Source organism: Caloenas nicobarica, chromosome Z, assembly GCF_036013445.1.
Source record: "Caloenas nicobarica isolate bCalNic1 chromosome Z, bCalNic1.hap1, whole genome shotgun sequence".
Lineage (NCBI taxonomy): Eukaryota > Metazoa > Chordata > Aves > Columbiformes > Columbidae > Caloenas > Caloenas nicobarica.
Genome location: NC_088284.1, coordinates 64,438,219 through 64,454,177, shown reverse-complemented (window position 1 = coordinate 64,454,177; position 15,959 = coordinate 64,438,219). Strand labels below are relative to the sequence as shown.

Sequence of the window (15,959 nt, the reverse complement as noted above, 5' to 3'; positions counted from 1 at the left end):
CTCAGATCTGATTGGATTTATTTTTTATTGCATTTAGTTAATTGTTTAACATTATTATACTCCTTATGTTATTATAACCTCCAAAGCGGACTGTATAGACATATAATGTTAGCACTGCTTGTGGTCCATTCCAGTAATATTTTAATCAGAGGTTCTTGAAACAGCAATTATTATCTTTAAGAGGAAATCACGGCAGAAATCTTGATTGAATTAACATGTGAAAACTGTAATGGAAACTGTAATGGAGAATGTTAACCCTGTACAATGCTTGCAGAATTTTCGGTTGCTATTTTATTACATTTGAACAGATAAATACTTTATACTTGCTGTAGATGGAAAGGAAACTGATGACTGTATATCACGCTTGATATTTGAGTTATGGTGACAGAAAACTGTTTCTGGTAGTGAAATTACTTAGGGTTATAATGCTTTAGGAAGGTCATCCTACAGACCATACTCTGTCTCACGAAGGTTACTAGTCTGAATCTCACAGCAGTATGTGGTGGTGCTTCTCATGTAATTTCCTTCAAGACAGCCTAGAGCAGTTTCTTGGAGGTCTCACGTTCCAAGGGACAGGTGTGTATATTGTAATCTCTGTCAGAGCAGGGCTCACAGGTTTCCTCACGAGAGGTCAGGGGAAGAGTGGGGTAGATCTGTGTTATTCCACTCATACATACAAAACCTTTTTATCTGAAGGAGAAGCCACATGGGTGGAGGAACATCTCATTAACTTCTGCAAGGACAAACAGCTTTCCTGTGTCCTGGGCAGTGGAAAGAGCTTTGGCTTCCCCTGTGTTGAGGTACTTAGTGAACAGAGACAGAGCATTGCCTCTGCTTTTGGGAAACCAAGGGCTGGAAGTTTACCTGGGACTTACGCAAACTGCTGGACAGTGTGGTGAAGGGAAAGATGTTTTCCTCCTTCCTGCTGTTGCCACCCATGTGGGGCCCTGGGCAGAGTTTGCTTTGCAGGCAGCAGTAACAGATGCTTCTGCTGGGACACTCTGCAGAGGAGCCGTAGCTGGTTTCCATGGCAGAAGCTAAGCTCTGTGGTGCTCACGTAGGTCCCTTCAGAGCAGGTCTGAGAAGCCTGGTAGGGGATCTTGCCCTTCTGGACTGTCAGTCTGGCCCGGCTGCATGCAGGAGTGCTGGGGAGCTACAGAGGAGGGTGTGGCTGATATGGTAGTTGAAACTTCAATTAAATTTACTGTAAATGTAATGAGGTATGTGGAATGTTGGATAGACAGCCATACATATGCACCTTAGCAGAGCCTGAGGTTTTTTTTTGTATCATAGCTGTTCTCAGAGCTTTGTGCTGTGATTAGTGCTATTCATCTCAGTAACTTTCATTCAGGTTTCCTCTTTTCTCTGCAGTAAACATTTGGTGGTGGTATCATGACTGGGGTGGTGCGAGATAGAGTTACATCAAACTCTGGTATAAGGTTAATTCCCAAAGTCAAGCCTTGACTATCATGGCTTTGGAAGTGCTAGCAGAGGGGATGGCCTGCCCTTCCCGCAGCCAGTGGGGCCAGCTGCTTGTCAGTCAGGGTGCGTGTAGATCAGGGACTCCAGCTGTCCCCCAGAGGTGTTGCCATCCCCACACACAGATGACCTGGAGCTGTCGTGGCGCCGCAGCTGTGCTGTCCTGCACCGCTGTCTCAGGTGGGAAGGAAGCAGGAAGCTCTGCGCCAGCACCAGGGGGGCTTCCAAAACTCATGGGGGGACCTACACAGTGTTAACGTGGGAGATTTATCAGTCCCTGAGGATTCATAAGCAGCATTGACGAATTTGTTGCAATCCGCATTTTTGCCATGGCCATAATATAAGATGGGAGGCTTGAAAGGTTTAAACAGACACCTATATTATTATTATTGTCATACGGCAACAACAGCCCTGCTAGTCACTTGCTACAGCTTCTTTTTATTGAGCACTTTGCACAAAATCAAGATGTTTGTTTCCTACATTAAGTTGTAGATAAGAAAGGTGCTACAAATAGTAATTTGTTCTTTATCGGCACTGACTGCTTTCCTTCACCCGCCATAGTCATTAGAAGTTTGTCAACTTTAAAACAAAGGAAAAAGTCACATGTATATGTATCCAACCACTGAAGTGCACTGTAAATCTTCAGAAAGATAACCTGGAAGATGTGTATTTAGCCTCTGCAGCAGAAATTGTTTAGATACCATCTTGACCTCACACAAAATTTACATTCTTTTAGTTAGTGTTCTATTTTGCTTAGTCACTAAACACTGTAAACCCCATGTAACATGACAGCAAAAAACTGTGCACCACAAAGCGTATATTCAGACAGAACCTGAGAAAACAAATCAGCTTTTTTTAAAAAAAATTTTTGGTTTGTATTACTAGTTCCTATTTTTACAAATCCTTGTGCTTGGAAACAATTTGCATTATGTCTGTTATTCCACAATTTACTTCTTAACCTCACTGAAATCCGAAGAGGAAGGAATGCATTTAAAACAAATTATGAAGGAAGATGAAGAATAAGTTGAAAAAAATAAACCTCTTAAATGAGATTCTGGTATTGAATTTTTTTTTTAAATAAGCTTTTCATCGGATCATATTGGACAAGCTTTCGTACATAACTGGGTTTAAGTAGTTGTGAATATTTCAAGATTTACAGTTATTTTTGAATTTCAAAGGAGTTGTTGCTCCAACAACAGGATTTATCTTATTTGTAACAGTCAGTAGAATCAAAAAAAAAAAGAAAAAAATAAAACTCTTTTATTAAACATATTAGCTGATCTTAGATTTTGAAAATATATCAAGTTTTTTTAATTTCTGAAGAGGTTAAAATTGCGCAGATTTTCACGTCACCCTCAAGAATATACCCTCACTTCAGAATTTTACCACAAGCAGGCCAACAAAACAGATCACCTGAAATTAATTGTTAGGGAACAAAATAGTAAATTAACAGATTTAGAGAAGTAAAGGGTATCAAACAGGAGTAAATGACAGTAACTACTTGTATTAATTTTCATATAAAAGACCTGCAGAACACGTCCCCTGGTTTTCACAAAATAAGTTGACCTCTTTCTTTAATGTTCATACAGCATCAACTGAAAGGATCACATAGGTCTACCGAGTGAAATATAGTTATTTCATGCACATTTAAAACAGATAAAGAGGGTCTGTTTACCTCTTTACACTCAATGCCACAGAACTGTATCTGCTCATCCAGGGAGAAAGCAGTGCAGAGGAGTGACCAAAGATAGAGAAGGAGGAAACCCTCCAGTTTCCATCACCCAAAAAACATGTGTTGGTGGTTCTAGTCTTGAGATGTGGTATCATGCAGTTTATCAGTCCAATCTCAATGTGTGTTCACAAGTAAGTTGTTGTATGTGTGGAAACACTTAGTGTGGAGAAAAACTCAATACAATGAAATGCGGAGAAGTACGTCTTTGCATGCTGCGTGTCCAGTTCTGCTGTTAGTTCTTCGGCCATGATTGCTGACATAATGATGCTGGTTTTCTTCTGAATAAATTTGATGGGACTTTCTCTAAAGTCCATTATTTCTGGGTTGCCAGAAACACATCTAAGGAAAAGGCTGCTCAGGGTTTGCTCTGGGCCCTGGATAAAGGCAGCTGAGGTCTCTCTTTGAGTATCCATCCTGCAAATACTGTTGGGTACGGAACCTACTGCTAGTTGGTGCCTGGTATATGGGTGAATGCCATTGGCCCATAAGCTCCTCAGTGACAGAGTGTTTTTGAAATGATGACTTAAGTTCCAAAGTCATTGAATTGCCTTTGAAAATATTTTCTTTCTCAGACATTTGTTGAAAAATGTATGGCACTTGCTGCTGCCCTTGACTCACAGCTACCCTTGGTTGCAAGTGTTAACATGACTGGGCCCTGTGTTATCCAGTGGTCCTTAGGCACTGATACTTTTTGGGAAGAATCTGTAGAAAAATCTGTTTTTTGAATAGTAAAGGTCCTCTGTTCTCATGGGGACCCACGCACCTCAGAGGCACGTCTTGGACTGAGACAACATAAACTGCTGGGTTGTAAGATGACAGAAAATCACACGAGAAGCTTAACCACTGAACCTTTATAATATGTTCTTGAAAAGAGCAAACCTATACACTGTAGTGTATTTCAGTAGCTCTTAAATAATACCTGTGGTGCCATATAGTGTTACTTGTATGGTTTAGTTGTGTCTCCTCTATGTATTTGCCTCTGAAATTTTGATAAACAAGCAGGCCACTTAGTGTAAGACAGCAGTAACACTACTTGTTACTGAGATCCATGCAATTATTTTTGTTTCAAATAAGTCATACTTTCACAAAGAAAACTGTAAAGTAGCATCTCAAGTAATATTCACATATTTGGTTTCTTAAGTAGTGCTATTAATAACGAATATTGGCTTAACCCTAATGCATATTAATTGTGTTACAGTTTTTGCAACGTTTAATTTTTTTTCTCTTTCTCTCTCTCCTTATGTCTTTCTCCTTTTCAACAGTCCTGGTACCTGGGCTAGCTTCGTTCCTTTTCAAGTATCAAATAGGACACCGATCCTGCCGACAAACGTCCCAAATTATGGTTTGAACGTAATTGGAGAGCCTTTCCTTCAAGCAGAAACAAGCAACTGAGGGGAAAAAAAAAAAAAAAAAGAAAAAAAAAAAGAAATGAAGACAGGATGAGAAAGGAAACTGAAGAAAGAAGAAAAAATAGACCAGCAATTGCAGCTCTTACAATCACTAATTCCCTTATGGTTGAAACTGAAATGACATACGAAGGGTCGACGATATTTCACTGATGGGTAGAATGTAGCCCCTGCTAAGTAGCCTTTGTTATATGAAGTCCGCTGGGAAATAGATGTTCTGTCTCTGACAATATATTTTAACTGACTTTCTAGATGCCTTAATATTTGCATGATAAGCTAGTTTTATTGGTTTAGTATTCTTGTTGTTTACGCATGGGATCACTATTCCTGGTTATCTCACAGAACAAAGGCTAGGCAGCAGCAACAGAGCTGCAGGATGATAAGGGCCGTGAGCCAGCCATTTCCTAAATACTCTGATTTCTAACTGTTTTAAAATAAGCTCTGTAGCCTTTAGTTATCAGTATGGATTTATTAAACTTTGGCCCTTAATTCAGCCTTTTCTAGTGTGTTATGCAGTTTGAAGTTTTCAATCAGTATGAACACACAGGCTCTATGGAAGAAATGCCTCTATGTAGGTAAAAGTGTTATCTTCTCATGCAACAGTAAAAATGAAAAGGAAAAACAGTGAACATTTTCCCCACTAAAGAAACACTTAAGAGAGGCAAGTGCAATTTAAAAATCATATCTAAGGGGTCATCACTATAAGTCCTTCAGCCCTTGGACTCTAAATTGAGGGGATTAAAAATAGAAATAAAAATTACTTTGAACAAACTTATTTTTCTCCTCAGTTTTTGAGGGCATTAAAAGGCATTAAATCAAGACAAATCATGTCCTTGAGAAAAATAAATCAATTGAAACACAGCACTTATGTTGGTTTAGCTGCTACCTCCACAGAGGGGTAGGATTTATTTATTTAAAGTTACTGGTTGCATCAAGAACCCATAGGGTATACATATTTCTGTAAAACCTGCATCACAGAGACAAAGAGACAGGCAAATCCATGCCACAAGGGCAAAGCTTACCGTTTACAAACTGGTAATACCAGGATGGGGATATGTTATATTTAAATAATGCACTCTTAATGTAAGTCTGATTACAGGGTGCTGAATACTTGCATGGTGCTTTCAGAAGTTAGCCTTGTTCAACAATTTTCACATATTAACAGAAATATAATGTGCATGGGCAGACATTTTGCCTCTATGTCTCTTTAAAAAAATAATTAAAATACTCTATCCAGTAATCCTAATTTGCACGAAGATATAATGTCCACATTACGTGCCTTGCCTTGAAATCTAAAAAATGGAAAAAAACAAAAAAAAAGAAAAAAAACACAAAAAAATTGACATCACTACACTTGTTTTGCTGCATTTATTATAATTTTAAATCTTTACCATTTTTATGACAAAATATTTTGTACTCCAGATGGGAAAAAAGTGTGACATCATGGATTTTTTAGACAGTTATACCTTTATCTCACATTTATAAAGCATATCATGGCTGTGTATAGTTGCCGCTTAAAAATTGTAATCGACCAGCAATATTTTCAGTATTTTGGTGTTTTTTCTATTAACCTTTCATGTTTTTCATCTTCCAATTAATATTGGGGGGAGGGGATACAAATTTATATGAATTATGCAATACCAAGTTTTGCCTATGTAGGTAGTGCTTTTAGCTGCATTGGTTATTATAGGTAAGTACACAGATTTAAAAGAAAAAAAAAAAATTAATGTATGCTTTTTTTGTTTGTTTTAATTGACCAAAGTGGGTACTGCTATTTTTGCAGTGTGATGAGGTCCTTTTCTGTACTGAGAGGTGGACAGGGGATTTTTTTTTATACATACATATATATATATTCTGGGGTGGGTGGGGAGGATTTTTAACACTTTACAGTGTAGCTGTGAAGCAGTGCACCCTTAGCCAGGCAAGGGCTGCAAAGCGACTGTTCTGCCTACTGTGACAAACTTTCAAATCGGTTCCCTCTTTTTAACTTCCCACCTGGGGTGCAAGCTGAAATCATTTCTGGATTTAAAAAATAAATAATGAATTCTGTTGGAGGCAGACTTGACTTGAGGAAATTGTTTTACTTTGAGTTTTGGGGGGGGGTTGTTTGTTTGTTTAGTGTTTATTTTGATGTTGTTTTTGTTGGGGTTTTTGGTTTGTTTGTTTGGCTTTTTTTTTTTGTTTTTTCTCGACAAAGGGAAAGAGAGAGAGACAGACAGACAGAGGAAGAGGTCAAGACCCACAGTGAGATGAAGCCTTTTCCATTCTGGCAAAGATACTGCAACCTAAAGTGTTCACATTAGGAATTGTTTTTAGCTCAGAATGACAAAGACACTTGCTTTGTCTAGGAAATGCATGTACAGGGCCAGAATCTGTTGGCATAATTCCACTGAATCCAGTTGACTCTGGAGTCACTGCTGCAGAGAATTTGCCTCCCTTAGTCTGCTTGACTGATAAATTTTCCTTTTCTATTTCTTCCTCTATGTCAAAACATTTTTTTCCCCAAGTTTGTTAACTCACAGCATCTGCTTTACAATTCTCAGCCTGCTCAGGCTGTGTCAGAGGTTTGCAGTGTCTTCTCATACAGCAGGTCAGAAGGGGAGCTCTGGGTCATAGTGTGGAAGGAGTTTCTTAATGCATGGAATTAGACTATGAAGTAAAAAAAGTGTATTTCCAGTAAATTTACATTTTTCAGATCAGTAGTGGACCTGTCACTAAAGACCTCTTATGCACCAGGGATCTTTGTGACATATGGTTTGACACAGAGTACATTTTTTTTTTAAAAGCACATCCTTTTATTAGGGTGAAAGCAAAGGAGGGTATAGACTTGTGGATATGGGATACCCTGGTGGGAAAATTTATCCCTTTGCAGTTGTTTCTGCATTTTGGAGGTTTTCCCACCCTGGAGCAGTCTCGGAGGTGCAGCTCGAGCAGCAGCTGCCCGCCCTGGGCACTGAGAACACCAAAGTCAGTCCCTTTGGGCTCTGACCAGCACGGCGGCTAAAGAGCTGTGGTGGTGGTGGTGGTGACGCATCCCCGCATCCCAGCTGGAAATAACTGTGTAGGCAGGGCCTGGATGACCACAGCGACAGGAGCTGTAGAGAAGCAAATCCATGAGATTTAGCTATAGTTGAACTGAAAACAAGAAAACCCAACAGAAAAAGATAAGACGCCAAAAGAACATGAAAACTGACTTTATGTTGCTCTTTTTCTGAGCCCCATAGTAAGTGAATTAATTCAGTAAGCATGTGGCTATTGAGACTACCAAAATGTGCTAGACCCACCCAGAGTGCACCTCAGGCTCTGGCCTGGTAAAACAAAGTCTATATTGTCCTTTCTGCACACCACTGATACTGAGCAATTTGGGAGCAGAGGGGTGTGCTGGGGGGCTGTTCTTGATCAGTGCCACTAGAAAGGTATCCCCCTTAAGCTTCTAACAGGACATCAGATGAAAATGGAATAAGTTCAGGCTTTAAAATGCAATAGTCAAATTGATGGTTGTCCTTGTAGGAGAATGGATGCCCTTAAAAGAGTTTTTTGTTATCTCTGACCTCCTGTATGAAAAAAAAAAAGAGCTTATGGATGCAATATTTAGAAAGCAAGCTTCTTCCTTCCATGTGAATGAATTGGGTTGGTAAGCAACTGTGGGTTTTTTTCCACCTGCCTGTCTAATAGAAAAGCCTGTTAGGAAGAAAAGGACTTTTTCAGTTATGGTAGCTGCTTTTTTCTTTTTTTTTTTCTTTCTTTTTTTTTTTTTTAAGCTCAGTAGTCAAAAGATGAAGATAAGATTGAGAACTCAAATCCAGTCTCTGGCCTCCTCCTTCACCAGGAAGTGTATTCTGACTAACTTGAGCCACCCCGTTCTATGTGCACTGTTCTGCCTTTATTAAGTTGCTTTGCAGCCCTGGCCTCATGGCTGTGCCACTGAAGTGTGTTTCCCCTGGAGTGACATGAAAGTTTGAGGCTTGACTAAGGAAAAAAAAGGCAGTGAAGGAGACTGTACATAAAGACATGGCAAAAATATTAATTATAGCAATATAGTTGTGGGGTGATATTCAGGTGGGCAGCTCCATTGAAAATATGTGAATGAATCTGTGAAGCTGCAAGTAGCGAGCAGAAAGGACGATCTTCTGAATGAACCGCCTACCTTGTAGACAGTAATTTGTACACTGTATAGTTTTGTTAAGATTTTTTTTTTAATTAAAATACCCTTGTTTGTAAAGCTAACTTTTTAACAATTATAATGGAAATGCATGTCATTTCCATTTTTAAAGTAAACAAGAATATTCCTTGTTTGGAAACTGGACTTGGGTTAAAACTCTCCAGTTTCTTAATTTATGTATTAAAAAAAATTGTCCATGTTAGGAGTTATTTCGCAGATTCCTGTGCTTGAAAAGCATAGGTTACTAATCCTTTAAAATGTAAATGGAGAAAAGTTATATTTTATGAAGGTTATTTTGTTGTATTTAGTATTGGAAAAGTTGGTTTTCAGAGCATTTCAAAATGTTGGAAGCACCACTGTCTTTTTATTAGTATATATGGCCTTTAGCAAAAGTTTTTGTGATTGTTACATGATGATATTTAAGATTAGGTTCACAGAGCAATTCAGGATAGGCAGAGAACTAAAACAGTACTTATGTCTCACATAGCTTTGTCCTCAGGGAGCAGAATTTTGGATTTGCAACTTGTAGCTTCATAAGGACTTAATGAAAGAGATTGCACAAGGACATACTCAGCTGTGACACCGGAGTGTGTTCTGTACCTAAATCTAAATTATATTTACTGTGTGAGATTATGAAGGCTGCAGAAAGTTATCCCATATTCGGTGTACAGTATTCACTTTTAATGAAACAACTCTCTAATGTTGCTGGCAGTAAGGCCCCAAGCATGACGTCCAATATAGTTTACATGATTCTGTCAAGGTCTTTTGTTAACATTAACCAGCTGCATGCTCCTGGACTTTTTTTTTATTTGGTTTCTATAGAAAACTTAAGAAAAAAAAGAGAGAGTAAAATCATATGCAGGCTAATCACGTTAAACAGGAAAAGCTCAAAGTTGAATGTTCTACTCCATGCTGAGGGAGCTGAAAACTGCCTCCTTATTTGCACTTTCTGCTAGTTCCCCTGTTTTTTCTAATTCCTCAAAATTGTGTGGGTGTGGTGGAGCACTGCAGTTGGAGGATAACACGGACCACTGATTTTGCCCTTTAACCCTGCACAATGACCTTTGCATCAGCCAAACTTATTGCCATGCCAACTCTTTGTACTGTTTCCATGCCACAGCTCTGTTGGTCACATTGTTAATAGTAAAGGGGACAAGTTGGAGACGGTCAATTTTTACATTTTTGTTGCAATTTTTTCTTCAATGGTTGTAAGTAGTTTGTTTTGTTTTGGTTATTTTTTTTATATGATAAAAGGGTTCACTAGTTATTACTCTTTAGAAATATCTGTGTGTTGCAATTCAAATGTATGTTGAACTTGTGAAAAGGGCTTCAGTGCCACTAGCATCATAATATCCTAGAATAAGCCTTTGATACTTTTATTGCATGACATAATAACAGTAAAACAAAAGGTGGCCTAAATAAATGGAGAAGTGTGAGCTAGTGACACTAAAGCCAGTCTTTGTATTACTGTATTTTTGACAGAATGGTTTTGAAAACTGTGCTACAGGGACTGATGTGGCAAATGTATCTCTATATGCAGAAGGAAGTTTTTTAAGAAGTATGGCTTATTATGCATTCTTCATTGAGGGCATTGAAGTTGCATGGACTGATAAAAGTTGATGCAAAATGAGAAAGAAACAAAAACCAGCAAAATGTTTACCAAAAAACTCAAACAAATGAGCAGTGCCTGTTCAATTTCACAGTCTCTGTTGAGTTCAGTTGTAAATATGTTTCAGATAACGTTTTCTTCAAAAAAAAAAAAAACAAAACTCTACAACTTTGTAGAATGTGAGGGGTTCCTCAATCCCAGGCATAGGCTTCTCAAGAGCTGCATTAGATTATGTCTTCATCAAGCTGTTAATTTGTGCTTATATCATATAGAACTTTTAGTAAACTGGGAAGAGGCACCCCATCTCAATGATATTTCTCTGAGAACAACTTTTGTAGGGCTGTGTGTTTCTTTAGATACATTTAGTACAACTGTAGGTGACAAGTAGTCAGTTATTGCTTGCTAGCTACACACCAGGGTTGATCCATTTTAAAACTTTTGGCATTTTCCCCCATACTGTAGGCCATAAATCCTGAAGGTTACATTTTAATTAAAAAGGAGTTGCGTGCACAGTCTTTGTGTAATGAACCTTCACTAGTAGAATGCATTACAGTACAGCTACTTAATTTTGGAATTATGGTCCTCTGGCATTAGACCTGTTTCTAGCCTGAGTGTTAACAAAGGTTTTTATTGTGCCTGGTTGGAGGATAATAATGTTCTTTTTGGTACTTTTTTTTTTTTTCTTTTTTAGGTTACAAATGAACTCAACTGCCACAAGTTTTAAACTGGTGTAAATCAAGCTTGACTTAATGTGATTGTTACTGTTATATCCAGCCTATACTGCTAGCAGCTGCTCATACTGCAGTCAATTACTGGAAGCGGATATATTTCCTATGCAAAAACTGTTTAAACAATAAAAATGAGCTATGCTACAGACCCTGGTCTTATGTTTTCTGTCTCTAAGAGTTGTAATTAGTTATATCTTAGAAACTAACCTTAAACTTTGTACCCTGATAGCATGGCACAACTAAGAGAGTTCTGTGTACAGTTAGTTTAAATTTAACATGTTCGTTCACATACATTTTGGCTTAGCAGTTACACTGAAAAAGGAGAAGAACAGAAACAAAAGGAGATACAATCAGATAACAAGCTCAATTTGAAAGTTTATATTTAATTTTCATCATCCTGTTTTACCATGTGACCTGAACTGCTTCTCCAGTGGTGTAAGATTGAGTGTGACAGTGGAAGGGCAGGAGGCGTCTGTTTTCTTTTAATGTCATTGACTTATGACAGACAGTTAAGTCTTTGATTTTTTAACAGCCTTCGTGATAACATTTTCATGAAGCAAGATCCAACCTTCTCCAAATTCCTCCTGACTTCAGAAAGCTTTGTTTTGGGTCACGGTCTTTGAACTATACAAAAGAAGAATTATTTTTCCTAAGTGTGAATTAGCTGTATATATAGGATGTTTCATTCAGCTCATGGCCTTGGAAATACATTGTTTTCTTCTTACACTAGTAGGAATCTGTAAACTAGTAGTAATAGTCAGGAGGTAGCATGAATATGGTCAAGAGATGACTGGCAGGGTCATAGTGTAAACACTTAAACTGGATTGTATAAAAATGCTCAAATTTTGCCACACAACAAAGCTGACAACTCTCCATCTACTTAGATAAAAATATTCTGCAGGTCCTAAAGCATAAGCTTTATCCAGTTTCAACCATTAGTGTGAAAAATGCAAAATAGTTTGTTATTTTTTCCCCCTGGGTTGTTTACACAAATACCATTTATTTATTAAATGGATTATTTTTTTTCTGTAGGAGACCCTGTGTTGTATGTGCATCTGTCCAAAAAAAATTGTCAGGCATTGAAAAGTTAGGAAATTCTACCAATTTGTCCTGCTAGAGTTTCCTTGAGTGCTGATATTTGGACAACATTTGAAAACTATATTAAGTAATTCAGGTGCCATGTCTAAACCTCCAAAACAGAAAACCTTTCTGCATAACCCAGAGATGCTTAAATTCAGTCCTGTCTCCCCTTTCTGATAAGAAAGTTCCCTACTTCTCCAGCCACTCTGCAGCCACCTGGAAAGCAGCCTGCTGCTGCATACAGCCCGCCGGAGTCCTGCAGCAAGCTTTCCATAGGACTTTGGTCTTCCACTCTATATGTAGCAGCTGCACAGTGGCACTAACGCCAGTGGTTCAGGACAAAGAATGGCAGCTGCCTGCATTTATTCACACTGCCAGTTCCAGGGCCAGACCTGCAATGCCACACTCAAGATATGCAGTGCAGTGCCCAAGAGCACCAAGATAAAAGCAGCAGGGTGAATAGCATGCAAAGCAGACCATGAGTTGCAACTTCATGGTCAGGTCATGCTGAAGGGGTGAAGCTCCCGGTTCAGACCTTTCTGCTTTCCTATTTGCAAGGTTTTTGAGAAGAAATGAGCAAACAATTTGTGGACAGGTGTTTAATGTCTTTTTTTTTTTTTTTTAACTGCAGGGTTATTTTTGTCTGTTTTCCCATGAGCTTGAAAATTATGATTGAAAAAGAACAGAAATCTTGCCACCAGATCCAAACACATGCACAAGCAGCAAGGTATAAATGTCCAGTGCCCCTTCACAGTTTTTTGCCCCTTAAGTCATTAAATGAAGTTATTATCTTTGCTGTGCATGGGTTTCTTTTTGAGTCGCATTTCTCTTTCTGTTCTGGTTAGTGACCTAAATTTTTTCATTATAGCTGTTGCTCAGTCAACTTCTGGCTGATTGAGCAAAGCCGAAAAGAAAGGTAGTGTTGGATCCTTGCTTGTGAGCCTGGGCCCACAGGCATCTGTTTCCTTGGGAATACCACTGAGTGCCAGGGGACCCTTGTGAGTGTTTAGCTGCCAGAATCTGAGTCAGGTCCATGAGTGTCTGTGAACAAATTTTGTCTGTATTTCCCTGGAGGGAAAACAGGCTCATTGCTGCTATTCAGGTAACTCTCATGCCCCTTCTCACATCTCCACTTAAAAGAGCAGCAGCCTTAAGTCTTTCTGATAACTACAGGATTGTTTTATAGATAGGCTATATACATCACCCTCAGGAATGACAAAACCATGTCTGCCGAGACTCAACAATGAACAGCACTCTAAGGCAAATGGTTGGCATTGTTGGTCAAAATTTGACAGATATAAGCAGGATTTAGCAAAGGGAACTGCATTAGAAGAGCTATCCTGCTTCTGCCTGAAAAATACATCTCTAGAGCATCCACTGATGGTTTGTTTAAGGTCCTTATTGGTGTGAGATGAGCCACCATTGTCAAGGCTATTACCCACAAATGTTGACTGAGCTGCTGAGAGCTGTGAAGATCTGTGCAAAGCTGTGCGAGGAGTCAAGTGTGTCTTAAGCTCAATTTACCTTCTATGGCATTCACCATTACATGGTACTCTGGTCCACTTTTCTCACACTGCGCAGAGTGTCAGCATGTTCTCCAGACAAAGAATGGAGTAAGCAAAGGGATATTTTTTCTGAAATACAAAGCTTTAAAAAATATGGGATGAGGTGACACAATGACCAGTCCTTCATCTCAGGCTTGACTTGCAGTTGACTTGTGCATACGCTGTTGTGCAGTAAACAGAAATTGCTCTTTAGAAAAGGAGGGGAAACCTGCTGATTTAGGAGGTTGATCTGATGCCCCTGGAGTTGACAGAAATCTTCAAGTTGATTTTTAACAAGGTTTGGAACAGGCCTACACTGCTTGCAAGGCACCTTAATTTAGAGGTGAATGTGGGTTTCCAGGTCTTAACATGTGTGGTTTGTTTGTTTGTTTTTCTCTCCCTAAAGCAGGTGCCTTAGGGTGAAAGGAGGTGTTGAAAGCAGAACATAACTGTTTCTGCTTACTGAGCTGGTGGCCATTACTAAAACAAAGATTTCTATTGACTATGTTTAGTTGCACTGTAGGCTGCCAAAACCAGCTCACATTGCTGTGGGTAGACAAGCAAGGAAGTCTGATACACTACAGGACTGAGGCAAGGATAAAAAATATATATATCCCCATAACTGACAAGTCAAGCACTGCAGCACTGGGAAGCTGGAACCATATCAATTGTAAGCAGCTGTCTATTCAATTTTCAAAAACTCTCTGATCAGATAATTACTCATCTTTCAAGAAACAAACTGTGTCCCCAGTAAGACCACTGAAATGCCCCTGACTGCAATGAGGTCACCCAAGGGTAAGTGGGGGCTTTAGTACTTAAACACTTTTCAGACATAATTCTGGTTATAAAACACCTCTCTCCCAAATTATTTGAGATTGAAATATTTTCCTCAGGGTATTTTCTGCTGCAGTATATTGAAAAATGTCACAATTACTTACAGTGGATTGTTTCACAGCTCGGAAAAGTTGGACCTGTGAAAATCCTCGGAAGTTGAGTACATTTTTCGGTTTCGTGAAGACAAGAATAAAAAGAGAAGAGTTTTTTTTAGATAACTTGATCTCCTTCCACACCTCCTCCCCCCTTTCAAAATAATGTGATGTGAGAGTTCAGTTTGTATGTAACACCTGAAATGTGTTATGTATGCTAGTTTGGTTTGATTTTGAACAGAAGAGGAGGACACATACCACAGTAGCCATAAAATACACTTAGGAATAAGAAATTAAACTAAATATAACATGATGCCCCTTAAGTCATCAAGTAGAGCTTTTCACACGTGTTTTGGAGAGTAACGAGCATGACAGAGCTCAGCATCAGGGTGAGCATCAGCACAGTGAAGAACTTCATTTTAATTTCCTGTAATCGATTCAGAACTATTTGTGAAGTTGCGTGCCTTAGTTTCTCTACACCATGTAAAAACAAATGTGAACACAAACCTCCAGGTTTCCTGTGGCTAGAGTTACAGTGACTGATATATAGCATGTAAGATGCCCTGGAGCCCTCTTGGTACCACAGAATTACACACTTAGGAGGTTGCACATTGGTATTAAATGTCATTATTAGGATCAAAAGTGGGTTAAGATTATTAGTGAATCACCTATATCACCATGCAGACACAAACACACTGATCATTTCCCAGAGTGCTAAGTTTGCATTTAACACAGACCAGCCCATTTGTAAGTGAAGTCACTTTTACTTATTTATGTTCTACATGGACATGAGCATTGCTTTTCTAAGCCAGTCAGTCAAACCAGTTTTCACTGTGAAATAAAAAAGAAGTATCCATGATTACATGATTCCATCAGCTTCCCTGCTGAGCCTATCCATGTACTTCTGAAGATATTTTTACTAACTTTGTATAATATTCAGACTCTCCTGCAGCTCATTGTTTCATGCACCAGCCTGTCTTTGTGCTGACTTCTCTGCTGTATTATTCAAAGCTTTGGGTTTGTAGCAAGGAATTATTTAACCCACATTCTTCTCAAACCGTTGCTGCTCATCTTTACCTTCAGCTCTTTCTCCCTTGCAGCCATCTATAAAGATACTGTTTTCTTGCATCCATGGAGAAAAACTGTTCAAATGTTTTCTCCTGCTAAAGATTTATTGAAGTGTCACAGTGCTTCTCTGGCCAGTTAGTGGTTTTCATTTATAGGTTCTTCAGCCTCAGAGAAATTTGCTTCAAAACCAAAGAAAACCTCTCAAATGATCCCCTGTATTGTCAG

At 38.8% G+C, this 15,959-nt stretch overlaps 1 protein-coding gene across 5 annotated transcripts in view; it reads left to right on the top strand.

Moving 5' to 3' along the window:
- Window positions 1–11,246, top strand: part of NFIB (nuclear factor I B) — a 177,062-nt gene extending 165,816 nt beyond the window's left edge. For 3 of the 5 annotated variants that reach the window (XM_065655431.1, XM_065655430.1, XM_065655433.1), the window contains one exon: window positions 4,474–11,246. In XM_065655431.1, the coding sequence (XP_065511503.1) occupies window positions 4,474–4,603 (130 nt within the window). In that variant the 3' untranslated portion in view covers window positions 4,604–11,246. The remainder of the gene's footprint in view (window positions 1–4,473) is intronic. The other 2 variants (XM_065655432.1, XM_065655434.1) reach the window with 1 other exon arrangement.
- The last annotated feature ends 4,713 nt before the right edge of the window (window positions 11,247–15,959 follow it).